The sequence below is a fragment of the Oncorhynchus mykiss genome, chromosome 2 (assembly GCF_057628025.1).
Source record: "Oncorhynchus mykiss isolate SJ-2025 chromosome 2, ASM5762802v1, whole genome shotgun sequence".
NCBI lineage: Eukaryota > Metazoa > Chordata > Actinopteri > Salmoniformes > Salmonidae > Oncorhynchus > Oncorhynchus mykiss.
The window spans coordinates 29,366,849-29,393,648 of NC_143023.1; the positions used below are offsets into that span (position 1 = coordinate 29,366,849).

At 42.7% G+C, this 26,800-nt stretch overlaps 2 protein-coding genes across 4 annotated transcripts; one reads left to right on the top strand and one right to left on the bottom strand.

The window, feature by feature from the left end:
- Positions 1-1,155: 1,155 nt before the first annotated feature.
- tmem79b (transmembrane protein 79b) lies at positions 1,156-25,334 on the bottom strand. Of its 3 annotated transcripts, none has more exons than XM_021558156.3 (5): positions 4,424-4,605; positions 3,014-3,857; positions 2,557-2,751; positions 2,220-2,436; positions 1,156-2,025 (listed from the first exon to the last, which is right to left on the bottom strand). In XM_021558156.3, the coding sequence occupies exons 2-5, from the start codon at positions 3,705-3,707 to the stop codon at positions 1,824-1,826; spliced, it is 1,308 nt and encodes a 435-aa protein (XP_021413831.1). In that variant the 5' UTR covers positions 3,708-3,857; positions 4,424-4,605; the 3' UTR covers positions 1,156-1,823. The 3 variants fall into 3 exon arrangements, with proteins under 3 accessions (XP_021413831.1, XP_021413848.1, XP_021413857.1); XM_021558173.3 differs by having other exon boundaries at positions 4,216-4,542; XM_021558182.3 differs by lacking the exons at positions 3,014-3,857; positions 4,424-4,605 and adding an exon at positions 25,239-25,334.
- On the top strand, positions 10,600-24,846 carry LOC110486525 (death-associated protein kinase 2). Its single transcript, XM_021558196.3, has 12 exons — positions 10,600-11,307; positions 18,124-18,255; positions 18,524-18,745; positions 19,502-19,640; positions 19,823-19,952; positions 20,818-20,866; positions 20,990-21,016; positions 21,279-21,431; positions 21,545-21,590; positions 21,765-21,854; positions 22,096-22,182; positions 22,523-24,846. The coding sequence occupies exons 2-12, from the start codon at positions 18,194-18,196 to the stop codon at positions 22,601-22,603; spliced, it is 1,086 nt and encodes a 361-aa protein (XP_021413871.3). The 5' UTR covers positions 10,600-11,307; positions 18,124-18,193; the 3' UTR covers positions 22,604-24,846.
- Positions 25,335-26,800: the final 1,466 nt, after the last annotated feature.

Here is a 26,800-nt window from a genome sequence, read left to right on the forward strand (position 1 = left end):
TTGATTTCCATTGATAATTTGTGTGATTTTGTTGTCAGCACATTCAACTATGTAAAGAAAAAAGTATTTAATAAGAATATTTCATTCATTCAGATCTAGGATGTGTTATTTTAGTGTTCCCTTTATTTTTTTGAGCAGTGTATATTTCCATCCAGGTCATCAGGAGGGATCAGCCAATTAATTACTTGTGAGCAAACATTCCATAACTGCAGGTGGCAGTAAATCCCCCAACTTGGCTTTATACCTGTTCAAACAACACACTCCAAGTGGCATGTATGCACCCTTTCAGTTTGTTTACCAACTCGTAGTAGTAGAAGAAAATGTACTTTTTCAAAATGGAGATGGCCTCAATGGCACAGTGCATGCTCTCACAAAGCCAAAATCTGACCGATACAATGTTGCGTCCTCTAACGATCTCTATGGTTTTCCACTAGTAATTACGAGTTGGAGGGGTGTTCAAGTGGTTTTCTCTCAGTCGTTTGTGATAAATACCACCTTCCACTTGGTTACGAACACAGCAATAACAGTCTGAAAACAGGTGCCCATTTCAAACAACTGTAATGCACAAAGGTCTACCTTAAATGCTTGTTAATTTTTATTGGTCACTAAAAGGCTTTCAAACCAATAAATGTCAGCTTCACAAATGAAAGGCCAATAAAAACATCACTTGTTAAGTATAATTGATCATTGAGTCATAAATTATTTTAAAATATGATAGACATTAAATAGACTCTACACTTTGTTTCAGACCGTAATTAGCTGAAGTGTACCTTGAAATGTAGAAAGAAATCAGCGTAGTTGATTATAAAGTAGATGCCTACACTGTAAAAATCAGATTTCATACATAACTTTTTAAAATACAGTAACAACTCTATTCACAATCACCCTTAGAGGACTGTGCTGTATTGTGAAAGGATTCATTTTCAGAGACAAAGGCACTTGTTGGACTGGTTGGATTTCTATAAGGTCACTGCCATTTTGGGGGGGGGGAGGCACAAAATGCCATGCAATCCACATTCTCCAATTGTGAAATGGTTCTCAATGTCAAAATCTTTATACTAAATCAATTATTTGTTAGCTGTTATGACATTGCTTATGTGGGGAAGTCCTTCATACAGTCATGAAGATGAGACAAAATGTCCACTCAGTAGTCGATTACTTTTTCACAGAACATGATTTTATGATTGGTTATATTGAACATTTTCAAGAGGAAATTGACTAATAGGTCTAGAGCAAGTCTCAGTTTCTCTATAAATGTCCCAAATGTAAAGGCAATTGTTATTAGCTTGAAAATGCAATACAGTAGATTACAGGATGCCTCAAGTACAGATATGCTTGTCAAACCAAACAGTATAGTTCAGCAAACTATTTGTCTGCAGCAGGCCTAGCTAGATATGAGGAAAACAGTGGTTTGGTTATTTTCAAAACTTCCCCAAGTAGCACAATTCTGTGTGGATCTACAAACTATTTGCAGCGAGACAATTGTGATTTCAAAATGATTCCATGGTACTTAACTGTCATGCTGTCAATTAGCAGATCTTCTACAGAATACATTCTACTGTTTCACTAAAGTGACGGTATAATGCCATGCAAAATGAATTATTACGTAGACAGCCTTTCTCCAATAACGGTTTGTACATGCTCTATCACTGACTACCACTGCCCAGTCTATTCTACACATCATCAGTGTGGTTTAAACACACTAGCACGATCCACTACCGTTTACATAGTAACCCTTTGAAAGTTAAATTCCACCAGTAGGTAAAACAAATCCTGTCCCTCTTCCCCATCCTTTTCATTCCTTCGGTCTTTACTCCATTCCCCTATCCCCAGAACCTCTGGCGGGAGGCTGGGGGTTGGTCTTGTTGGTGAACCACATCCTGGGCGAAGATGGTGCCCCCAGCGTCCATGGTGAAGATGAAGTAGAGATTGGCACCCAGCATGGCCACGGTGGGCAGGAAGGACAGACCGAAGCCAAAGCCCCGAACACTGCTGCCCAGTGCAGCTGCCACCCAGTACATCAGCCTGTTGGCACAGAGGAGAGATGGACATTAGACAGATGCAGTCATTTCTATAGTCTGCCCAGACTGCCTTATATTGAGATCACATGTCATATAGGGTTATGACTGACTGGGCACGGAAATTGGACAACAGATTTCACTGCATCTCTCTGGGTTATGTGACAAAATAAAAAAAAATGTGTTGCATTGTTTCTTTACCTGCCAAAGGCGAAGATAATAGTGAGCAGGGGCACCAGTTTGAGCAGGTCCTGGCTCAGGTAGGGCGCCATTACGGCCAGCTGCAGGAAGTAGAGCAGGAAGAGGTTGACGGAGTCATCCACATAGCGCCGGTGCACACCCACCTCCCTGGCCTCCACCTCACACAACGGCTTCACATTCCCCAACCGCATCCTGGAGACACCCAGCACCAACCAGCCTGGGAGGACAACACAAGCGTTAGCTTGTGATGTTAGTGTTGTTGTTCAACCCACCTTGCTGTTCACACTGGCATAATTCTGGTAAAGAACATATGCTGAATGACCAATGAGCCACTCACCCAGTATGATGGGCACCACAGCGAAGACAGAGCAGCGCAGTGTGTAGACCAGCCTGAGGGGGGCACTGTCCAGCAGTGGGGCATCAAAAGGCAGGAAGACATAACCCCCCCACACTAGGAGGGGGAAAATCAGAGCTGCAGTGAACACAGACACCCCCACTTTGAGAGCATCCCGGTTGGCACAGTCACAACCATCTGGAGGGGAGAGGAAAGGAGAGACTAGTCTTTCTACCCTCTGAAGTAAAAGAAAGCTACAGAAACATTACCACCCTCTAGATCAGATTACCACAAAATAAGGGAGGCGTGGAAGGATGAATTTGCACTCGCAAATCTATTTGAGCAGAGCCACAGTGGCTGAATGAACAAGGGAGAGAAGAGCAAAGAGAAAGACGGAGACGGAGAGAAAGAGGTTGGAGGCTAAAATACAGAAAGATTACATGTTAGTGCATCTCTTTACATTTTGAGGACCCCCCCTCCACTGGCCAGTCGTGGTAGTAGCCATCATGTGGGGTTCCCTGGGGAACGAGGAGGAGATTCTTCTCTGCGTCCACATCCCAGAATGGCTCCCTTTCTCTGGGAGATGTCGGAGCACTAGAGGAGTGTAAGATGGTGACAGATGGGTTGAAGACCTGTGCTGCCTTCTCAGGCAAAGAGTTCATACCATCTTCCACCTCTATCTCTACCTGCACCTTCTTCCCTCTCTTACACAGCCCTGGGTGCTGCACCTCTCTCTCCATCCATTCTTCCCCCATTCTCATTCTCTCCACTCCCAAACCCTGCCTTCTCTCGCTCTCCATCCGGCTTCCTCCTTCTTGAAGAGAGGTGCACATGGAGTGCACGCTCCTCCTCTCTCCCTCAGGGTCATCTCCCTTTCCCCTTCCCGTATCTTCTTTCACAGTCAATGCACTTCCGTTCTTTGTTGCTTTCTCTACATCCCTGTCACCCGGCCATTGCAGAGTGGTAGGCTCCAATTTAGCAGAGCTAACCATGTTGTCTTCCTCCACCACTCCTTCCCTTCCCTTTTCCAATTCTTCAATCACCTTCTCCCCCTCTGCCCCCCATGTTGGGGTTTGGGGTTCAGCAGTCACCCCGCTGGTTTTGGAGGGGCTGTCTCCTAGCAGCTCCAGGTTTGACCGTAGGATCTCAGACATAGTTTTATGTTTAGGTATTTAATGTCTCCAGACTTCGTCAGTGAGTCTATGCTTGATTGAGTGTTTTTACTTTGACTGAAGTCACATCACATTGTCTGTTTCCTTCTTTGTGTCCCAGTTCTATTGGTTTGATGATAAACAGCTCTTCACCTACAAAGTAAAGTACATTTTATAGAGTGCACATTCTGTAGGTCATACATGTCTTCCCACGCAAGAGATGATGCCCCAAAACCGATAAGCTGTAACTCCAGACAGCATTCTAGTGTCATTAATCATCAAACAATAGTCTCTAAGGTTGAAATTTTTCCACGACAGGTAAGGTAAGCCAAGTACGATAAAACAAGTAGATTCCCTCCCTGTCCGTTGCAACAAAGCTCCGCCCAATGCATCTCATTATGGCCTGTGCTGTTTGAGTAGTCTAAGAAAATAAAAGGCCCTATTTACGCATGAATACCAAAGAAAATACGCTTGCAATATAAAATCACAAAATAAAATATTGTTGACATACAAATAGCGTTGTAAAGTTCCCCGAATGTGTTCAATTTCCAGACAAACGTAGTACGCAGACCTTCAAAGCGCACTCCATATCACAACACGGAAGTTTCTCATACCAGCGCACTAGATAAAATGTTGGACTTTCCGACTCACGTAAGAAGACTGCTAGCTATACAAAGCTGGAAAATACAAATGAAAATATATAAAAATGTAAAACTCACCCAACCTCAGGGTTTATCAAACAACGAGTTTGGGGATTTTATTGAATGTCTCTTACATCGTTTTTCCACTTCTATTGTTATTGTGCAACTGCTTTTCAGTGGGTGGAAATTCAGGTGTGGCCAGGTAAATTATTAAAGGGTATGTTCCTAAAAAAACATTAAAGGGAAAGTACGATAGGAATATTTAGGTCCTATCGTACTTGTCCTTTAATGTCTTTTAGAAACACCCTTTAATAATTGAATTATTTAATAATTTAATGTACAAAAAAAACAGCAACATGTGTATTTCAAGTAGTCTTATATTTATTTATATGTGACTTTCTTGGGGTGAAAATAATTAGTGAGAAATTGTGGATATAGCATACAGTAAATGTTTTGTTTTGTGTTATGTGGTTGTTATTGCATAGTACACACCAATCTTAACTATTTTACTATCTTATCTCACTTTGTTGGTTACCCTTTCTTGGATCTATTTCCAAAAGCAATATTGGTTGAAACACAGCCCTGTCACTGACGGAATGAAGTATAGATTAACAGAGAAATCAACATGTTGGTGTTATCGACAAGAGGCCTATCATATATCCTCAGTAGATGTTATATATTTAGTTGCCTAGCATTTAAAGATAGAGTTGTGGTCAGATTTACCAAATGGAGGGCGAGAGAGAGCTTTGTACGCATCTCTGCGTGTGGAGTACAGTGACCTAGATTTTTTTTCCCTCTGGTTGCACATTTAACATGTTGATAGAAATTTGGTAGAACTGATTTAAGTTTCCCTGCATTAAAGTCTCCGGCCAGTAGGAGCGCCGCCTCTGGGTGAGGGGTTTCCTGTTTGCTTATTTCCTTAAATAGCTGACTGAGTGCGGTCAATTTATTAAAGTTTATTCCAGAATGTTAAGAAGAGTGATCAGATGAATTACAATTAATTGGCTTCCGGGTTGGATGCGTGCGGTGTTAAGAAGCAGTGTGGCTTGGTTGGGTTGTGTATCGGAGGATGCATGACTTTCGACCTTCGTCTCTCCCGAGCCCGTACGGGAGTTGTAGCGATGAGACAAGATAGTAGCTACTAACAATTGGATACCACGAAATTGGGAAGAAAAGGGGGTAAAATTCCCCCCTCCAGCCACTTTGTAATTAATTGTAATTCATCTGATCACTCTTCATAACATTCTGGAGTATATGCAACTTGCCATCATACAAACTGAGGCAGCAGACTTTGTGAAAACTAATATTTGTCATTCTCAAAACTTTTGGCCATGACTGTACATACCCCAACCAGAAGCCATAGGTTACAGGCAACATTCGCACTGAGCTAAAGGGTAGAGCTGCCGCTTCAAAGTGCGGGACTCTAACCCGGAAGCTTACAAGAAATCCTGCTCTGCCCTGCGACGAACCATCAAACAGGCAAATTGTCAATACAGGGCTAAGATTGAATCATACTACACCGGCTCCGACGCTCGTCTTATGTGGCAGGGCTTGCAAACTATTACAGACTACAAAGGGAAGCACAGCCACGAGCTGCCCAGTGACACGAGCCTACCAGACGAGCTAAATCACTTCTATGCTTGCTTCGAGGCAAGTGACAATGAGGCATGCATGAGAGCATCAGCTGTTCCGGACAACTTTGTGATCACGCTCTCCGTAGCCGACGTGAGTAAGACCTTTAAACAGGTCAACATACACAAGGCTGGGGGCCAGACTGATTACCAGGACGTGTGCTCCGGGCATGTGCTGACCAACTGGCAGGTGTCTTCACTGACATGTTCAACATGTCTCTGATTGAGTCTGTAACACGAACATGTTTCAAGCAGACCACCATAGTCCCTGTGCCCAAGAACACATAGGCAACCTGCCTAAATAACTACAGACCCGTAGCACTCACGTCCGTAGCCATGAAGTGCTTTGAAAGGTTGGTAATGGCTCACATCAACACCATTATCCCAGAGACCCTAGACCCACCCTAATTTGCATACCGCTCAAACAGATCCACAGATGATGCTATCTCTATTGCACTCCACACTGCCCTTTCCCACCTGGACAAAAGGAACACGTATGTGAGAATGCTGTTCATTGGACTACAGCTCAGTGTTCAACACCATGGTGCCCTCAAAGCTTATCACTAAGCTAAGGATCCTGGGACTAAACACCTCCCTCTGCAACTGGATCCTGGTCTTCCTGATGGGCCGCCCCCAGGTGGTGAGGGTAGGTAGCAACACATCTGCCACGCTGACCCTCAACACTGGAGCTCCACAGGGGTGCGTGCCCTCCAGTACTCCCTCTTCACCCACGACTACATGGCCAGGCACGACTCCAACATCATCATTAAGTTTGCTGACGACACAACAGTGGTAGGCCTGATCACTGACAATGACGAGACAGCCCATAGAGAGGAGGTCAGAGACTTGGCTGGGTGGTGCCAGAATAACAACCTATCCCTCAATGTAACCAAGACTAAGGAGATGATTGTGGACTACAGGAAAAGGAGGACCAAGCACACCCCCATTCTCATCGACAGGGCTGTAGTGGAGCAGGTTGAGAGCTTCAAGTTCCTTGGTGTCCACATCAACAACAAACTAGAATGGTCCAAACATACCAAGACAGTCGTGAAGAGGGCACGACAAAGCCTATTCTCCCTCAGGAAACTAAAAAGATTTGGCTTGGGTTCTTAGATCCTCAAAAGGTTTTACAGCTGAAACATCGAGAGCATTCTGACTGGTTGCATCACTGCCTGGTACGGCAATTGCTCGGCCTCTGACCGCAAGGCACTACAGAGGGTAGTGCGTATGGCCCAGTACATCACTGGGGTTAAGCTGCCTGCCATCCAGGACCTCTACACCAGGTGTTGTCAGAGGAAGGCCCTAAAAATTGTCAAAGACCCCAGCCACCCCAGTCATAGACTGCTCTCTCTACTACCGCATGGCAAGCGGTACCGGAGTGCCAAGTCTAGGACAAAAAGGCTTCTCAACAGTTTTTACCCCCAAGCCATAAGACTCCTGAACAGGAATGATCACAAATGGCTACCCGGACTATTTGCATTGTGTGCACCCCCTCCCCCAACCCCTCTTTTACGCTGCTGCTCCTCTCTGTTTATCTTATATGCATAATCACTTTATCTATACATTCATGTACATACTACCTCATTTGGGCCGACCAACCAGTGCTCCCGCACATTGGCTAAACAGACTATCTGCATTGTGTCCCGCCACCCACCAACCCCTCTTTTACGCTACTGCTAATCTCTGTTCATCATATGCATAGTCACTTTACCCATATCTACATGTACATAATACCTCAATCAGCCTGACTAACCGATGTCTGTATGTAGCCTCTATACTTTTATAGCCTCGCTACTGTATATAGCCTTTCTTTTTACTGTTGTTTTCTTTCTTTACTTACCTATTGTTCACCAAACACATTTTTTGCACTATTGGTTAGAACCTGTAAGTAAGCATTTCACTGTATTTTATTGTATATACTGTATTCGGCGCACGTGACAATTAAACTTTGATTTGATTTCTATAGCTCCCCCCAAAAAATGTACAATGATGGTAGAGTCCCAAGATGGAGGCACGGTGTCTTCAAAACAGTGCCCCCTGTCAGTCATCTAGTGTATATTTAAATCATTGTTTGACCCGTGTCTCGACTCAAGGCTTGCAGAAAAAAGTTGTCTGGTATGAGTGTTATGAAAGGTAAGATTAATTAATTAAATGCCATGCGATTTCTGATAAAATTTACAGGCTACACATTATAGCAGTGCACAGAGGGGCCTGTTCCAAAATCAAGGTAATTTGGTCATATACTGGGAATACTAATGTTCATGTGTGGTGCTGTGGAGTAGAAACCATACTGACTATTCTTCTGAATAGGCTATAATACCTGAAAGACTCACAATTCCATTTGGGCACTGTGTCAATGATGAAATTGCATTCTCTCAACTTGGGAAGCATACAGTCTACTCTACCACAGTGCGCATCCTCTTATGTTTGTCAAGCACTTCCATCCAGGAACGACACTTTTATAACAGCTTTTGTTTATTTTCCTAGGGGAGGGTTGGCTTGTATATTTCACCTCTCCTCTTTCTCCTTATTTGGTGCAATGAAACAGTTTCCGAGAGAGTTGATTATAGACAGAGCTGAGGTCCTAGAGAACAGCCCAGGGATATTTTAGGCCTAGCCTATCTGTAGGCAGGGTTGAGGAGTAATTGATTACATCATCAGTTACATGTAATCTGATTACAAAAAAACAATAATTGTTATCAGTGACGTTAACTGCAAAAATATTGTAATTGTTTTGTATTAGAGTTGTACTATTTGCACCGTAGTTGTATACGCAGAGCATCATGGGTAATGTGTGTTGAGATGAGCACGTTCATATAAATTGTTGAACTGAATTCCGTTTTCCTTATCATCATTATTGAGTTGTTATAAACACGTGGTTATGAAACCCACGAGACATAACAATAATCAGATTACAGATACTTTTGAAAAACTAGATGATTACTTCTTGGATTACTTTTCAATTCAGAAATTATGCACTGAAAAAAATGCACAAGTGTAAGTTTGTTCCACCTGAGCAAGTGTGAACAAATGATGTATATAAACCCTGGATTGCTGATATTATGTATTGGCCATTGAAAGGCTTTGAAGCAACTGTTCGGCCATATTGGCACTGCCCTGTAAGCTCAGTCCTACATAGGAATGAATGGAAGTATTTAAATTAAGTATTTAAAGTATTTAAATTAAATGTTTTATTTTTTGTTATTGTGGGGACATTATTTCATTTTCTATTTTATTTAACCCTTATTTTACTAGGTAAATTGACTGAGAACATGTTCTCATTTTACAGCAATGAGCTGGGGAATAGTTAAAGGTCATGGAGGGGGATAAATGAGCCAATTGGAAGCTGGGGATGATTAGGTGGCCATGATGGTATGAAAGCCAGATAGTAACATTAGTCATCTCTAAAAATGATACTTTAAAGATGTCCTACAGGGATTTTTAAAAAACGTTTACTGTTGAAAAGCAACATCCCAAGTAAAATTACAGAAAGTACACACACTAAAGGGGAAAAAAATAATTAGTGGTGCAGCAGTCTAAGGCACTGCATCGCTGTTCCTGAGGCATCACTACAGACGCGGGTTTGATCCCGGGCTGTGTCGCAACCGGTAGCGACCGGGAGACACATGACGCGGCGCACAATTGGCCCAGTGTCGTCCGGGTTAGGGGAGGGTTTGGCCGGCCAGGATGTCATTGTCCTATCCCGCTCTAGCAACCCCTTATGGCAGGTCAAGGGCATTCACGCTGACTTCGGTCGCCAGATGTATGGTGATTCCTCTGACACATTGGTGCGGCTGGCTTCTGGGTTAAGCGGGCAGTGTGTCAAGAAGCAGTGCGGCTTGGCAGGGTTGTGTTTCGGAGGACGTACGGCTCTCGACGTTCGCCTCTCCCGATTCCGTACGGGAGTTGCAGCGATGGGACAAGACTGTAACAACCAATTGGATATCACTGAAAGGGGTAAAAAAAAATATTTAAAAAAATCAAGGAGTTGGTCTGATGGGAATCCATGATGTCATTGGCCTCCCACTTGCTTGAGGAACAATAGAGCAGCAGTAGAGAAGAAAAGAGGAAAGGTCCACCCCCCCACTTGTGTCATGTCTTTACTTACCTCGACCACCTATTGAGATTTGTCTTTTATTAAATAAATCAGGTGTGAAATGAGTAGAAACTGTTATTGCGAGTGTAGCGAAATGCTTGTGCTTCTAGTTCCGACAGTGCAGTAATATCTAACAAGTATTATCTAACAATTACACAACAAATACCCAATACACACAAATCTAAGTAAAGGATTGCAATAAGAATATATAAATATATGGATGAGCAATGTTAGAGCGGCATAGGCTAAAATGCTAAAGATAGTATAGAATCCAGTATATACATATGAGATGAGTAATGCAAGATATGTAAACGTTATTAAAGTGGCCTTATTGATGTATTAATGTGTGTGTAATAGAATAAATTAGGCAAAAACGAATGTAGACATTAATAAATGCATTTCTTTAGCTTCCAAAATATTTTTCTCAATGGTGGGGGTCCAAGATGGAGGCATGGTGGCTTCAACACAGCGCCCCTATCAGTCATCTAGTGTTCGTGTATGTGATCATCTGACCAAAAGTCAGAGACACCACTATGATGACACACCAAATGTGTTTGATGGATCCTTTTGGTCTTCTTCTAATGTCTCTTAATGGTAATCTAAAAGTAACTGAAAGTAGCCTAATTAGATTAAGTTACTGAGTTTGGGTAATCAAAAACTACGTTATTGATTACAATGTTGGACAGGTAACAAGTAACTAACGGATTACATTTAGAAAGTTACCTACCCAACCTTGCCTTTAGGGTACTTTTTTTAAACCACATCACACAATAGGCTACATCTCCAGTGTACTGTGCAGTAGGCCTATTTGCAAATTGCACGCAACATATCCAAGAAATTGGATTGTACTAGACTAATCAGTGGATTGATTCAGGGCCACAACAGGCACCTTTTATAGTCTACAGGAATATTGATGTGGTTTCAAAAATGTAAAAGTATGCGAGGGCTTGCCATGGTGTATGTCGCGTATCTCTAGCTCCCCTGTAGGCTTGGGTAACCAAAGAGCATTGAAATAAAGGGAGCCGTCGAACTAGTCTGGCTACTACTCTCTCCCCGGTACGGAAACCGGTTGCTGTCAGAATACGGCACAACCTAATTATTTAATTTCAAGGGAGACAAATTTACTTTAAATTCGGGAGTTCGTAAAGCCTACTACACAGGTGAAGAAGTAGAAAGTTGTGACACGACCAACCTCACATCAGAGCGGCGCCCGAGATTATCGTGAATTTATTTGGGTGAGTAGTTTTAACTATAACCACCGCCTACAGACCTTTTTCCTCAAACCCAAAATCCGTTTATTTGAATAGGCCTATTTATGAGGAGCCATTTCCCTCTCGCCTGTCTGTTGGTTCCAACTGATGGAGATCAAGCGACGTTGGCCATTTCTTTTGTTATTTAGGGATGTGTAATGTCATATTGTATACAAAACCCATGGACGCAGCAGTTACAATGTCACAAATTACGCATCAACTTTTCCATTGTCACTTGTTGCAGGCTTGAATGGATGATGCCACGTTAGACTCTTTCACACACAAGTGGCCAAAGCATCCCCTCCCCTTCTTCATGTAAATTCTCACTATTGTTTGATATAAATAACCCACTTCTCATTCATGCAGCATCTCTCAATCTCTCTCTCTCCGTCTCTTTCTCTCTTTTTCTAGTTGTCTTGTGGAACATAGATTTGGTGATACCCTATCTGTGTCCTAATCTCTGGGGCTATACAGATGCCATATCTTAATTTGATCATCCTGTTGTTGCAGGAATGTTCCTGGACAACAGGAAATGCAAACATGTAGTGTATTCAATGCTTAGAAAGGCTTCTAAAGTTTGTAATTTCCACTTAAACATTTCAGACTTGATTTGCCTTAATGGAAAATGTAATCAACCACAGAAGGTTGGTTGAAACTTAATTGGGGAGGACAGGCTCGTGGTAATGGCTTGAGTGGAATTAGTGGAATGGTATCAAATAGATCAAACACATGGTTTCCATGTGTTTGATGCCATTCCATTTGCTTCGTTCCAGACATTATTATTAGCCGTCCTCCCCTCAGCAGCCTCCTGTGGTATCAACCCCTACATAAAAAATGTCCATTGATTATAATCCACATAACAATTCACATTTCCTGTTGCTCCAGGATTATTTTCCTGTTGTGTGAAACTGGCTCAAATTAAGATACAGCATCTGTATATGTTTTCCATTTGGACGGTCAGTCCTTGACAATGGATGTACTGGAGTAGACGTTTTAATAGTGTTACAGTAGTCTAGTGGACCAGAATGGGTTATGCATATGATATGCAGTCAAATACACATGCACATACACAGAGTCACACGCACACAGTCACAAGTTCACACACAAATTAACTTTAAGGCACACCTGTTAATTGAAATGCATTACGGGTGACTACCTCAAAACTATGAAATAACACATATGGAATCATGTAATAACCAAAAAACCAAATCAAAATATATTTTACATTTGAGATAATTCAAAGTAGCCGCCCATTGCCTTGATGACAGCTTTGCACACTCTAGGGATTCTCTCAAACAGCTTCACCTTGAATGCTTTTCAAACAGTCTTGAAGGAGTTCCCACAAATGCTGAGCACTTGTTGGCTGCTTTTCCTTCACTCTGCGGTCCAACTCATCCCAAACCATCTCAATTGGGTTGAGGTCAGGTGTTTGTGGAGGTCATCTGATGCAGCACTCCATCACTCTCCTTGGTCAAATAGCCCGTATACAGCCTGGAGGCGTGTTTTGGGTCATTGTCCTGTTGAAAAATAAATGATAGTCCCACTACGCGTAAACCAGATGGGATGGCATATCGCTGCAGAATGCTGTGGTAACCATGCTGGTTAAGTGTGCCTTGAATTCTAAATAAATCAGACTGTCACCAGCAAAGCACCCCCACACCAGCACACCTCCTCCTCCATGCTTCACGGTGGGAACCACACATGGGGAGAGCATCTGTTCATCTACACTGTCTCGCAAAGACATGGCAGTTGGAACCGGAAATCTCAAATTTGGACTCACCAGACCAAGGACAGATTTCCACCCCCCTAATGTCCATTGCTCGTGTTTCTTGGTCCGAGAAAGTATCTTCTTATTATTGGTGTCCTTTAGTGGTTTCTTTGCAGCCAATTCGACCATGAAGGCCTGATTCACGCAGTCTCCTCTGAACAGTTGATGTCTGATACTTGAACTCTGTGAAGCATTTATTTGGGCTGCAATCTGAGGTGCATTTAACTCTAATGAACTTATCCTCTGCAGCAGTGGTAACTCTGGGTCTTCCTTTCATGTGACAGTCCTCATGAGGGCCAGTTTCATCATAGCGCTTGATGGTTATTGTGACTGCACTTGAAGAAACTTTCAAAGTTCTTTAAGTTTTCCCGATTGACTGACCTTCATGTCTTAAAGTAATGTTGGACTGGGGGAGGACAGAGCTCAGAATAGAAGTGTGTCACAAAACAAACACTTCCCAATGATAGGGAAGAACTGAACTAAATAGTGTGTGATAATGACATGCAGGTGTGTGAACAGGTGATCAGAATCCAGGTGCTTGGGATCTGGAGAGTGAGCTGCGTTCAGGAGATCTAGGTGTTTGAGAGTGTGAGCTGGAAAGTGGGCTGGAAAGTGAGCTGCGTTCAGGCGATCTACGTGTTTGAGAGTGTGAGTTGGAAGCAGACGTTACAACATGTCACATATCCTGCCATTGTCTTGCAACAAAGACACAAACACCCTGTCATCACAGACTCTTCTCTTTTCAAACTAGCACACATACAGACACGTTGTCATTTCACACATGCATGCATGCACACCACACAGACACACACATCCTGTTTTTTTTCCCCATATTTTTCCCAATTTGCATCAATGCATATTGTCAGAAAGACATTTAGACAGATAAACGCACAGGTGCGAGCTCACGCACACACACACACACACACACAACACGCAGATACACACACATAGACAGAAAAGCCCATAGCCGCAGGAAGGTGTTTGGGGGTGCTGAATTACAGGCAATATTCTCACTGGGCTAAAGGCCAGAGTTAACGCTTACAAGGAACGGGACACGGACATGGACGCATACAAGAAAGGCCGATATGACCTCTGACGAGACATCAAACATGCAAAAGAACAATATAGTAGGAATCCTATTACACCGGCTCCAACTCTCATTTTATGTGGCAGGGCTTGTTGACGATAATGGATTACAAAAGGAAATCCAGGAATGAGTTGCCCAGCGATGCAGAACTCACAAACGAGCAAAATGCCTTTTATGCTCGCTTTGAGGGAATATAACATGGTGCCTTGCATGAAAGCCCCTGTTTTTAGGATTACTGTGTGATCTTGCACTCCATGGCCCATGTGAGCACGGGGTTAACAATCACAAGGCCGCCTGCCAGACATAATACCAGGGCGCGTTCTCCAATCATGCACAGACCAGCTGGCAAGCGTCTTCACAGACATTTTTAATATCTCTTTATCCCAGTCTGTCATCCCAACATGTTTCGAGCTGACCACCATTGCCTAAATTACTGTAATTATGAAGTGCTTTGAAAGGCTGGTCATGACACACATCAACAACATAATCCCAGACTCCCTAGACCCGCTCCAATTTGTATACTGCCCCAACAGATCCACAGAAGACACAATCTCAATTGCACTTCACACTGACCTCTCCCACCTGGACAAAGGGGGAAATAACTACGTGAGAATGCTGTTCCTAGACTACAGCTCAGCCTTCAACACCATAGTCCCCTCCAAGCTCATCACCAAGTTAGGGACCCTGGAACTGAACCTGTCCCTCTGCAACTGGATCCTGGCCTTCCTGACGTGCCGGCACCAGGTTGTGAGGGTAGGCAACAACACCTTTGCCACGATGACCTTCAACACAGGGCCCCCCCCCCCCAGGGCTGTGTGCTTAGTCCCCTCCTGTACTCCCTGTTCACCCACGACTGTGTGGCCACGCACGACTTGAACACCATCATCAAGTTTTCTGATGGCACGGCGGTGGTAGGCCTGATGACAGATGGCGATGAGTCAGCCTACAGGGAGGAGGTCAGAGACGTACCAGTGTGGTGCTAGGACAACAACCTCTCCCTCACCTTCAGTAAGACCAAGGAGCTGATCATGGACTATAGGAGAAAGAGGGGAGAGTACGCCCCCATCCACATCAACGGGGCTATTGTAGAGCGGGTCGAGAGCTTCCAGTTCCTCGGCGTCCACATTACTAAGGACTTAACATGGTCCACACCCCACAGTCGTGAAGAGGGCACGGCAGCGCCTTTTCCCCCCCGGAGGCGGTAAAGATTTCGCATGGGCCCTCGGATCCTCAAAAAGTTCTACAGCTGCACCATCGAGAGCATCTTGACTGGCTGCATCACCGCTTGGTATGTAAATGTCAGCAAAGCGCTACAGAGGGTGGTGTGAACAGCCCAGTACATCACTGGGGCTGAGCTCCCTGCCACCCAGGACCTTTATATCAGGCGGTGTCAGAGGAAGGCCCAAATTGCCATAGACTTTTCACTCTGCTACTGTACATTGATCTGGTACTGGTACTCCCTGTATATAGCTCCACATTGATCTGGTACTGGTACTCCCTGTATATAGCTCCACATTGATCTGGTACTGGTACTCCCTGTATATAGCTCCACATTGATCTGGTACTGGTACTCCCTGTATATAGCTCCATTCTTGTATATTTTCATTTCTTCCTCTTGTGTTACTCTTTAGTTATTATTAATATCTTTAAACTCTGCATCGTTGGGAAGGGCTCATAAACAAGTATTTCACGGGAAAGTCTACACCAGTTGTATTCAGCACATGTGACAAATACAATTTGATATGTAGTGATAGAACTTGCCATGACTGAGTGTGAGGAGTACATTGATTTATTATCCGACTATTGATTGGAACCTGTTATCATGCCATGCATCACTCACACACAGTAGAAACCCCTAGACCCTGCATACAGGTCACATACTGTACATGCACAGGGCATATGGACACACCTCTTTGTCTTTCTCTTTTTCACAGAAGTATTCTCATCTGTGTTGTGGTTAAGCAGAACACTTTGGCCCCTGGCTAGTTAGTGTGTGTGTGCTGACAGCACATTGGGGCGTTCACTGATAAATGAATGTTATTTCCGGTGACATGTAAATATTTACAGATACAGAGCATGCCTTTGTGCTCCAGCATCAGCAGGGAAGGATGTGTGTTGGTGGTTGTGTGTAAAGAATAATTATTTGGTTTTCGTTGCTAAATTAACAAGCCATAGTGGAACATTTGTTCAGCATTCATTAAGGTGACGTAATAACATCTCTATTAACCACTACCATTCATAAACAACTTCCATACCTCATGCAAGGTGATGTCATCAAACATATACACACACACACAGCAGAAAATGTCTGTTCTATATAAAACATCCGGATAAGGGCGCAGTCAGTGCCTGCTTTTGTTCCAAGTTATCAGTGTTCATGCAGGACTGACCATCAAACACACACATGAAATGCAAGGAAGAGGTGTAGTTGTCTATTGACCGTTTTTTTCCCTTCCAATCGCTTTGGTGATCTTTTCACAAATATATGGTGAATTTTCTAAACTCTTAGTAAAAAACTCCAAACTGGTAAGACTTGTAAAACAGCAACATCTTATATTCAAAACCTTATATTTTGTATTCATTTAGTTTGTAGACTTTCACCACACAACCATTGATCCAACATATAATTGTACTGTGAAATACCATGAGAACCTTGATTTAAATCACCAAAACGCATCATGATATCTTCTCAATGTAGTTGTTTTGACTAACAGTTAATCTAATAGAAATAAATGCAAGATGCACAATTGTCCTTTGAATGTAATAGGCTACAGTACTGTCAATGACAGTATATTTGTCACGAACATCGTCAGGGAAATGACCGGACCAAGGTGCAGTGTGCTGAGCGTATATTTTCCTTTATTAAGAATGTCGCCAACAAAACAAGAAACGAACGTGCAGCTTCCTAGGGCTATACAGGCCACTAACACAGACAACTACCCACAACTAAGGTGGCAAAACAGGCTGCCTAAGTATGATTCCCAATCAGAGACAGCGATAGACAGCTGCCTCTGATTGGGAACCACACTCGGCCAAACACACAGAAATACAAAACATAGAATGCCCACCCCACATCACACCCTGACCTAACCAAATAGAGAAATAAAATGCTCTCTAAGGTCAGGGCGTGACAATATTACACTGTTTTCACATTAGGCAATAAACTGGCACTACCCATAAACATTTACTGAAAATGTCCTTGATTTCTATCCCATTTGCGATCAAATTGCTATAGCGTGATTTAAAATTAAAGGCACTGTTCCCGCATTCGGGGAGACTGTATTCACGGTAAACGCTGCATATGTCGCCTCAATCAGAAATGACCTATCAATTTCAATCGCGCTATAGCGCTGAACTTTTGCAATACAAATTGAATTGTGGCCTAGATTTCAATCGTGCTACTGTGCAAATCTTCAGCACTTGATATTGAATCAAGTCAATTGAAAAAGTACTTAGAGTTGTGAAACAACTTCCGTTTTGAGGATCTGTTTTGAGTTGTGTACTAACCGTTGTGACATACTTGTGAAAATCTCATCAAAGGGATTGAAAAAACTGTAACGTGATACAAATCATTGGGGTTGGCTGTTTTCTTGTGTGCATAGTTGCGCAAAGTATGGATGATGATAAATACATTTATTTTAAATCGCTCCACACCCCCCTCCCCCTATGCCAACCCAAAACATCTGCCAGCGACCATGGTTGTGTGGGTTGGTGTGCGTGTGTGTGCCTTTTTTCAATTTATGTCCATGTTTGTTTCCATTAGTTTATCTGCTGTTATACGCTTGTCATAATTATATCTACACACAGAGTACTGTTTATTGTCCCGGCATTCTTCCATGGTTCCTGATGCTGTCTGGTTACTTACTTGCTTCTATATTTGAAATACATTTTAGTTTACCTTTCCAAATCTGTTCTGTCATCCCTCTTTCTTCCCTCACTTCTACAGAGTGCAGTAGCTCTGGAAAACAACCAGAAAAATAGTGTGAGGAGGGGGAAGAGGGAAAAAGAACAAGACCATGGCTCTGATTAAGCTGCAGAATGTGGAGGACTACTATGAGATTGGAGAGGTGCTTGGCAGGTGAGTGAGAAGGTTTGGAGTAGAGAATGGAACAGCGCTAGACATGAATTGATGTTCATTTGAATTTCACTTCATTTACATATAATGCTAGGAATACACTGCTAAGTAAATAGTACTAGAAAGGTGCAATGCCCCTCTCTCAGTTACTCACTCTAATCTCACATTCAAACTAGCTTTAGGCCTATTAGCATCACAGGAGTAGTTCAGCGTAATATAGAGCACAATGCAAACGTTTCCTACGATATCATCCCTCTCTGCCCCCCTCTAGTGGTCACTTTGGGCAAGTGCGTGCGGTGCTGGAGCGGGCGTCCAAGGTCCACTGGGCGGGGAAGTTCCTGAAGCTGCGTCGGAGCGCCAGTAGCCGCCTGGGCCTGGAGAGGAAGAGTGTGGAGAAGGAGGTGGAGATACTGCAGAGCCTGCAGCACGCCAACGTCATGGCCCTCAGGGATGTGTTTGAGAGTCGCGCCGAGGTGGTGCTCATCGTGGAGCTGTGAGTCAAGTGGGGACAGATGGAGGGAGGGGGAGACCTCTGCTGGTCTCTGTCTATCTGTCTGTCTTCCCCCTCAGCCCACAGCAGGTGGGATGGAAATAGTTGCGTAGAGCACCACTCTCACTCCCACCCTGTTTAATGGGAACACAATGAGAAGCACTTGGTCCCGTCAGCCCATCTAATCCTCCTGTCATTACTAGCATTGATCTAATAGTCCAGGCCAGACAGACAACTCAAAACTTGTTCATATAACTGAACAATAGCCCCCCCAAATACAGACACACTCACAACTGCAACCAAACAAACTGGTGCTGCACTTTTAGGCTGATTCACTTTCGAGTAACTTTAATAGGAATGAGATGCCATTTTCATAACTTGGTCTGGTTATTATAAGTCGACAGATGTAGGATCTTAATTTGAGCCAGCTTGCTACAGCAGGGAAATAATCCTGCAGCAACAAGAAATGTGAATTATTTTGGAATTATTAATGGACATTTGTGTAGGGGTTGATACATTATTCCTAAGGGAAAATCAAGTCTGAAATTTCAAAATAGAAAATACAAACTTCAGAAGCCTTTTAAACCTCAAATATATTACAAGTTTTAAATGTCTCCTGCAACAGAGTGATCAAATTAAGATCCTACATCTGTATGTGATGAAGATATTCTCCTGACAAACTTACGTCTACTTAATTCTATCTACTTTTTTTTACCACTTCTTTCTCACTGCCCCCCCTCCTCCCTCTCTCTGCTCTAGTATCAGTGGTGGGGAGCTGTTTGATTTCATAGCAGAGAAGGAGAGCCTGTCTGAGGAGGAGGCCATAGAGTTCTTGAAGCAGATCCTCATGGGAGTGGGCTTTATGCACACAAAGAACATTGCCCACTTTGACCTCAAGGTGAGACACACAGGAATAGAAATAGAGCTGATAGAAAGCAGTGCTTCCCCCGTACCATGAATTAGGTGGGACTGGTTTCCCGTTTCCTGACTCTGTTGCCCCTTGCCTAAACCCATTTGGGCTGTTTTTCATTCCATCAGGATTTGGCATTGTGTGTGTAACATTCTCTGTTTTCCATTTAGCCAGAGAACATCATGCTGGCTGACAAGACGATGCCACACTCCCACATCAAGATCATTGACTTTGGACTGGCCCATCGCCTCAAACAGGGGGAGGAGTACAGGAGCCTATCTGGAACCCCACAGTACATCGGTAAGTGGAACATTCCACGTTTACGGTCTGTGTTTGTTTGGTGGAAATTGTGTCAGTCAGTATGTGTCTCATGTTGTGTGAGCATTTTGTTAGTGTGTGATTATGGTGTGTATGTTTGATGTGTGTACAGTGTGTCTTCCTGTCTGTTTTAGTTTTTATTTAGCATGAGCCTCTAGAAAGGTGCTGAGGTTTCCATGGAGACAGTTTCCAAGGGGTAGTAGTGTGGTTGTGGACAGGATGTGACATCAGAGCGTGTGGTGGGGCTCTGGGGGTAGTGAGAGAGAGATGTGTGACTAAGTGAGAAGTTTCAACAGGCCAGATATACGTGATGCAACCTGAGTCGCCAACACAAAGAGTGTAACGGAATGATTACTTTAAGAGAGGGCAGGAGGGTTGCATGGGTATTATTGTTGGGCCATGGGTTCTACCATAACCCACTCATTCCCCAACTAGTTGCACATTTTCATGTGTTCTACTGTAAGATTTTAGGATTTATATATTTTTATTTATTTAACTAGGTAAGTGAGTTGAGAACAAATTCTTATTTACAATGACGTCCTTAGAGCATTTATTCATTATTATTCATCGTTAGAGAATGCCATTATATTGTGCAACAGCAGTGTTAGCATCACCCAGTGTTTCCCAAACACAATGACACAGTGACTGTTGTGACAAAAGGAAGTTACTCTCCTCTATTGTATTCTCAAGTCCTTACAAAAGAGGTCTCTCTCTTTTACTGTCAGTTATTTTCCTCTGTTACACACACACGCTGTTTTTCTGGTTAAGGCTGGATTGTATTATGTGTATCTCATTATCTCTCACTTTCTCTCTCTCTCCCCCTTCTCCCTTTCCATTTTCTTCCCAGCCCCTGAGGTGATTAACTACGAACCCCTGAGCGAGGCAGCCGACATTTGGTAACCATTACTACAATGTTATTCATTAGAAAAACCAAACAAAATGTCCCAGCTGCCTTGACTATCAGGGTAAATCGTTTTGTGCACACAAAGTCACTCATATCTCTCTTCTCTTCTCTCCAGGAGTATTGGTGTGATAACCTACATATTGTGAGTATGCAAAACAAGTGGACAATTTGAAATTTACATACCGTAGCTACCAGTGGAGGTTGGTGGGAGGAGCTATAGGAGGACCGGCTAATTGTAATGTCTGTAATGAAATAAATGGAACGGTATCAACCATGAAACCACGTTTGACTCCCATGCCATTTATTACATTGCAGCCATTACAATGAGCCTGTCCTCCTATAGCTCTGCCCACCAGCCTCCTCTGGTAGCTACACATATTCTTTAATACCCCCCTATTCTACAGGTTGAGTGGTTTGTCCCCCTTTCAAGGAGATAATGACGAGGAGACACTAAAGAATATCGTGGGGATGATCTATGAGTTTGAAGAGAACTATTTCACCCAGACCAGCGCCATGGCCAAAGACTTTATTGAGAAACTGCTGGTCAAAGACCCAATGTAAACAAACGATCACTCATTAAATTTATTAGTTTCATTGATATGGTTATTGTCTATAACCTCTGTATACTATGCAACAGTCTATTACTTAATGATGTGTGTCCCTCCTACAGAGAGAGAATGACAGCGGATGAATGTCTAGTACACCCTTGGATCAAGGTGAGATATAATTGTGATTTGATTGGGGTAACTTCAATACATAAACCCAACATAAGCACATTATTGTGCTGAAGGTTTGAGTTGTGAGTATGATTCACACTGAAAAGCTGTGAACTACATGTCACTTTGGATAAAGCGTCTATTAAAATAGCACGTTAATTCCTTGTTTATCAGCCCCTCACACGCAAACAGGCGGATAACAGAAGTCGATCGTCCATCAACATGAAAAGCTTCAAGAAGTTCAACGCCAAAAGGAAATGGAAGGTGAGGCCCAGTAGTGCATCTCAATACTCCAAAGTAGCTTCCTCTTCTTTTCTCCTACCTTTTCTCCTACCTTGCATTAGTGTGCAGCAGTAGTCCTACAATATTGGTGAGAGGGGGACACCTGCTGGTCTGGACATTGTATTGCATCATATTTGCCTTTTTCTTTCCAAAGTCCTGCTTTTCTGTGGACGCCTTCTCTTTCAATGCCCTTTTTAAATCCTCCCCCTTTCTTTCTCTGTAGATGTCATATAACATGGTGTGGGCGTGTAACAGATTATTTCGCCTGCAGTTGCAGTGTAAAAGCAGGTCCCAGGTGGACCCAGAACTGGTAAGAGAGAGCATAAAGGACTGGGTCTTGACCAGGGGACATGCTGGCTTCTGCCCTGTTCTTAAAGTCTGGCTAAGACCTATATAACTAGCTGTGTGTACCGTCTGGGCAATCAATAACACCAATTTTAATAAATCGTAATACACTAATCATTTATATGCCAGGGAAAGAACAAAAACAGGAAAACTACAATTAAATATTGCACCCATATTTCATCATAATGTTACAATCCCTTTATTTAACTGTTATAAATCCCTTTATTATACTCTCAATATCAACATATCGATGAGGCTGTTGATATGCTTATGTCTGAATATCTCTGCAATTGTCCCCTTGTCAGAGGCAGTGTGAGAGCGACCAGGAGGACACGGAGACCAAGCCTGCTTCTCTCATTCGCCGCAGACTCAGCAGCAGTTCCTAAAGAAGACCACTGGGGTCACTAACACAGCCTCAGACCACCACTATCCATCCCACCATGGGGAAACGGAGAGAAGCCTTTTGTGAGTGCACCAGTCAACAATAGTCTGAGTTACAGAATGACTGACTATGCCAGTGACAATACGAGTAACGAACCCGTGATGTGCAGGTGCCTAAAGCCAGTGTTAGTCCACAGAGTTGAATCTTAATGTCTCAGACACGGTTCCTGATCAAACCACTGTAGTTTACCAAACTGCTTCTGTTACACTTCACCCCCATTTGACCTAGCATTTGCCTGTGCCTTTTATGTATTTGCCTGTGCCTTTTATGCATTTGCCTGTGCCTTTTATGCATTTGCCTGTGCCTTTTATGCATTTGCCTGTGCCTTTTATGCATTTGCCTGTGCCTTTCATGCATTTGCCTGTGCCTTTTATGCATTTGCCTGTGCCTTTTATGCATTTGCCTGTGCCTTTTATGCATTTGCCTGTGCCTTTTATGCATTTGCCTGTGCCTTTTATGCATTTGCCTGTGCCTTTTATGCATTTGCCTGTGCCTTTTATGCATTTGCCTGTGCCTTTTATGTATTTGCCTGTGCCTTTTATGCATTTGCCTGTGCCTTTTATGCATTTGCCTGTGCCTTTTATGCATTTGCCTGTGCCTTTTATGCATTTGCCTGTGCCTTTTATGCATTTGCCTGTGCCTTTTATGCATTTGCCTGTGCCTTTTATGCATTTGCCTGTGCCTTTTATGCATTTGCCTGTGCCTTTTATGCATTTGCCTGTGCCTTTTATGCATTTGCCTGTGCCTTTTATGTATTTGCCTGTGCCTTTTATGTATTTGCCTGTGCCTTTTATGTATTTGCCTGTGCCTTTTATGTATTTGCCTGTGCCTTTTATGTATTTGCCTGTGCCTTTTATGTATTTGCCTGTGCCTTTTATGTATTTGCCTGTGCCTTTTATGTATTTGCCTGTGCCTTTTATGTATTTGCCTGTGCCTTTTATGTATTTGCCTGTGCCTTTTATGCATTTGCCTGTGCCTTTTATGCATTTGCCTGTGCCTTTTATGCATTTGCCTGTGCCTTTTAAGTTTGACACATTTATTTTCTGAAAATGCCAAAACTTTTGTTTTGGTGCACGGGATAGAGTTTGTCACACTTATAGCTAACCTCGGTTGCAATTATTATGCCTTACAATATTATGTGGTTATTATTTAGCCTCCGCCACATGTTCCGATATTTTTGACTGCTGTATGCCTGTCAAAGGTCAAGACTATTCCAAACTCATTTTTATTTGAGTTTGAGACATTTGCATTTCATACAATTAACTAGAAAAAGTACTTGGTAACTCAAATGTTAATTGAGTGTTTCACATGAAATTAGGGAACTATACAAGCCATACAATTGGAAATAGAAGGCCTGTTTTTCTAATTCTGCCTTTAAGTGGATACATCATTTGTGTCAGAATGTAGATATACGTTTATACAGAGCTACTGTACTGTACACAGCTACAGCCGTGTTTGATAGTGTTTGGCACTGACATGTAATGTAGTCTTAGTGTGTAGGGCCCTTAAAAGCCTTATCAAACTTCATCTTCAATATACTTTATTGAACATTTCAACTATCTTTGGCTTATGTCAAAGGTCAATTTTATAGTCGTTTTTGAAAGGGAAAGCTACTTTATGTGGTGTAGGCTTTTTTTATATGTAATAATGAGAGTTTAATACTGACAACAACCATGTTTTGTGAATTGTGTGATGGTGAATAAGAAAATGTTAGTCTATGATGTTAAAGCTATTACAGTATATACACATTTGTTACTTTGAAAGCACACAATTTTTTAAAGACAGCAGACTACTTGCACTGGTTGAGTTATCAGTTTCTGTGGCACATGATGAGGTCAAGATAGTCAGTGAACTGCAACCTGTATCTAACTTGACCACTGCGAACCTATCACAATTATTGTAAAAGTTCATTGTAACAGACAAATGGATTAGAAGAAGTGAGGCCTACAAACTTCAGTCTTTCAGTTATTTTTCTAAATGTTCTAAATTGGTTCCAGGCTGTCAACCTCATATTCTTATGGAAGCGTGAGGAATTGTTGCCATTTTCCTCTGGGTTTATACAAGGGTATAGAGGTTTTGAAACGGGGTTGAGTAGTTGGCCCTTCCAAGATGAGCAGGATCCAAGGAGTCAGCAGCATTCTTGGAGAGATTGGGCCAAGGAAATAAAGAGCTTTCACACACTGTAAATTCCTGAATCTGCCCATGCCCTCTCTCCTTCCAATGTGCATCCTACAGAGCACATGCCCGTTGCCATAGAGGATTCACAAACAGACGCACTCGAGCATGCAAGAGAGGTGAGTTTGGAATTAGGCAACCATTAAAATTAACGGTGCATAATATAATAAGTGTTCAAGGTGTTCAGTATATTTGTAATTCGCACGCATGAACACCCACACATACAGTACATAAAGGTGAGAGGAGATGCGCAAACAGCCATGTCTAGCGAAACTGAGTAACAGGCTACAACACTTACGGCTAGCCAAGCATTATCGTGGGAGTGGCGACTCATACACAGAGCGAGACAAACAAAATATCAAACGGGTTTCCTTCTCGATATCAAGTGACACATGGCACCTTACCTGTAGACGTTTGAGGAATTCGGATGGTCTGCATTTATTTTTATTAATTGGACAAAGTTAAATGTAAATATATATATATATCAGGAAGACTGGTAAACCTATAATTAAAACGGCTATTATACCATAGTTTTTCCGACTAAACCGTGGGAAGACGTGAAAAGCACAGGACAATCATTACATCTGCGCGCTGGTTGGAAAGTTCGCTATCCGCAGCAGGTGCAGCCACCAAACCGGTGAGTCATTTGCAAGTAATTTATATATTTTTTTACCTGACCATGAACTAAATGTCTATTAAGTCTATGCATGTATACTGAACAAAAAATGAACTCAACATGCAACAATTTCAAAGATTTTACTGAGTTACAGTTCATATAAGGAATCAGTCAATTTAAATAAATGAATTAGTCCCTAATCTATGGATTTCACATGACTGGGAATACAGACGTGCATCTGGTGATCACAGATACCTTTAAAAAAAAGTAAGGGCGTAGATCAGAAAACCAGTCAGTATTTGGTGTGACCACCATTTGCCTCATGCAGCAAGGCACATCTGCTTGACATAGAGTTGATCAGGCTGTTGATAGTGGCATGTGGAATGTTGTCCCACTCCTCTTCAATGGCTGTAAGAAGTTGTTGGATATTGGTGGGAACTGGAACACGCTGTTGTACCTATCCAGAGCATCCCAAACGTGCTCAATGGGTGACATGTCTGGTGAGTATGCAGGCCACGGAAGAACTGGGACATTTTCAGCTTCCAGGAATTGTGTACAGATCCTTGCGATATGGGGCCATGCATTGTCATGCTGAAACATGAGGTGATGGTGACGGATGAATGGCATGACAATGGGCCCCAAGATCTCGTCACAGTATCTCTCTGCATTCAAATTGCCATTGATAAAATACAATTGTGTTCATTGTCCGTAGCTTATGCCTGCCCATACCATAATCCAACCGCCACCATGGGGCACTCTTTTCACAATGTTGACATCAGCAAACCACTCGCACACACGACGCCATACATGTGGTCTGCGGTTGTGAGGCCAGTTGGACCTACTGCCAAATTCTCTAAAACAATGTTGGAGGTGGCTTATGGTAGAGAAATGAACATTCAAATGTATATCAACAGCTTGGGTGGACATTCCTGCAGTCAGCATGCTCCCTGTGGTATTGTTTTGTGTGACAAAACTGCATATTTTAGAGTGGCCTTTTATTGTCCCCAGCACAAGGTGCACCTTTGTAATGTTCCTGCTGTTTAATCAGCTTCTTCAAATGCCACATCTGTCAGGTGGATTGATTATCTTGGCAGGAGAAATGCTCACTAACAGGGATGTAAATAATGTGTGCACAACATTTTAGAGAAATAAGCTTTTTGTGCGTATGGAAAATTTATGGGATCTTTTATTTCAGCTCGTGAAACATGGGACCAACACTTTACATGTTGTGTTTATATTTTTGTTCAGTGTATTTTCAATGTGTGGTCTAGTTTATTTAGTCATGGGACATTCAAGGCAATTTTGTAGCAGCCTACCAAGGGGACCATACTTTTCTAAAATGGGTTGGAA

What these genes read in the sequence shown, in the direction of transcription:
- tmem79b (XM_021558156.3), bottom strand. Translation starts at nt 3,707, where the DNA reads ATGTCTGAGATCCTACGGTCAAACCTGGAGCTGCTAGGAGACAGCCCC. An exon ending in GGAGGGGGGGTCCTCAAAAT is followed by an intron (nt 2,752 to 3,013) that starts GTAAAGAGATGC and finishes TCTCCCCTCCAG; the next exon opens with ATGGTTGTGACTGTGCCAAC. An exon ending in TGTGGTGCCCATCATACTGG is followed by an intron (nt 2,437 to 2,556) that starts GTGAGTGGCTCA and finishes TTGTCCTCCCAG; the next exon opens with GCTGGTTGGTGCTGGGTGTC.
- LOC110486525 (XM_021558196.3), top strand. Translation starts at nt 18,194, where the DNA reads ATGGCTCTGATTAAGCTGCAGAATGTGGAGGACTACTATGAGATTGGA. An exon ending in GGTGTGATAACCTACATATT is followed by an intron (nt 21,017 to 21,278) that starts GTGAGTATGCAA and finishes CCTATTCTACAG; the next exon opens with GTTGAGTGGTTTGTCCCCCT. An exon ending in TAGTACACCCTTGGATCAAG is followed by an intron (nt 21,591 to 21,764) that starts GTGAGATATAAT and finishes CTTGTTTATCAG; the next exon opens with CCCCTCACACGCAAACAGGC.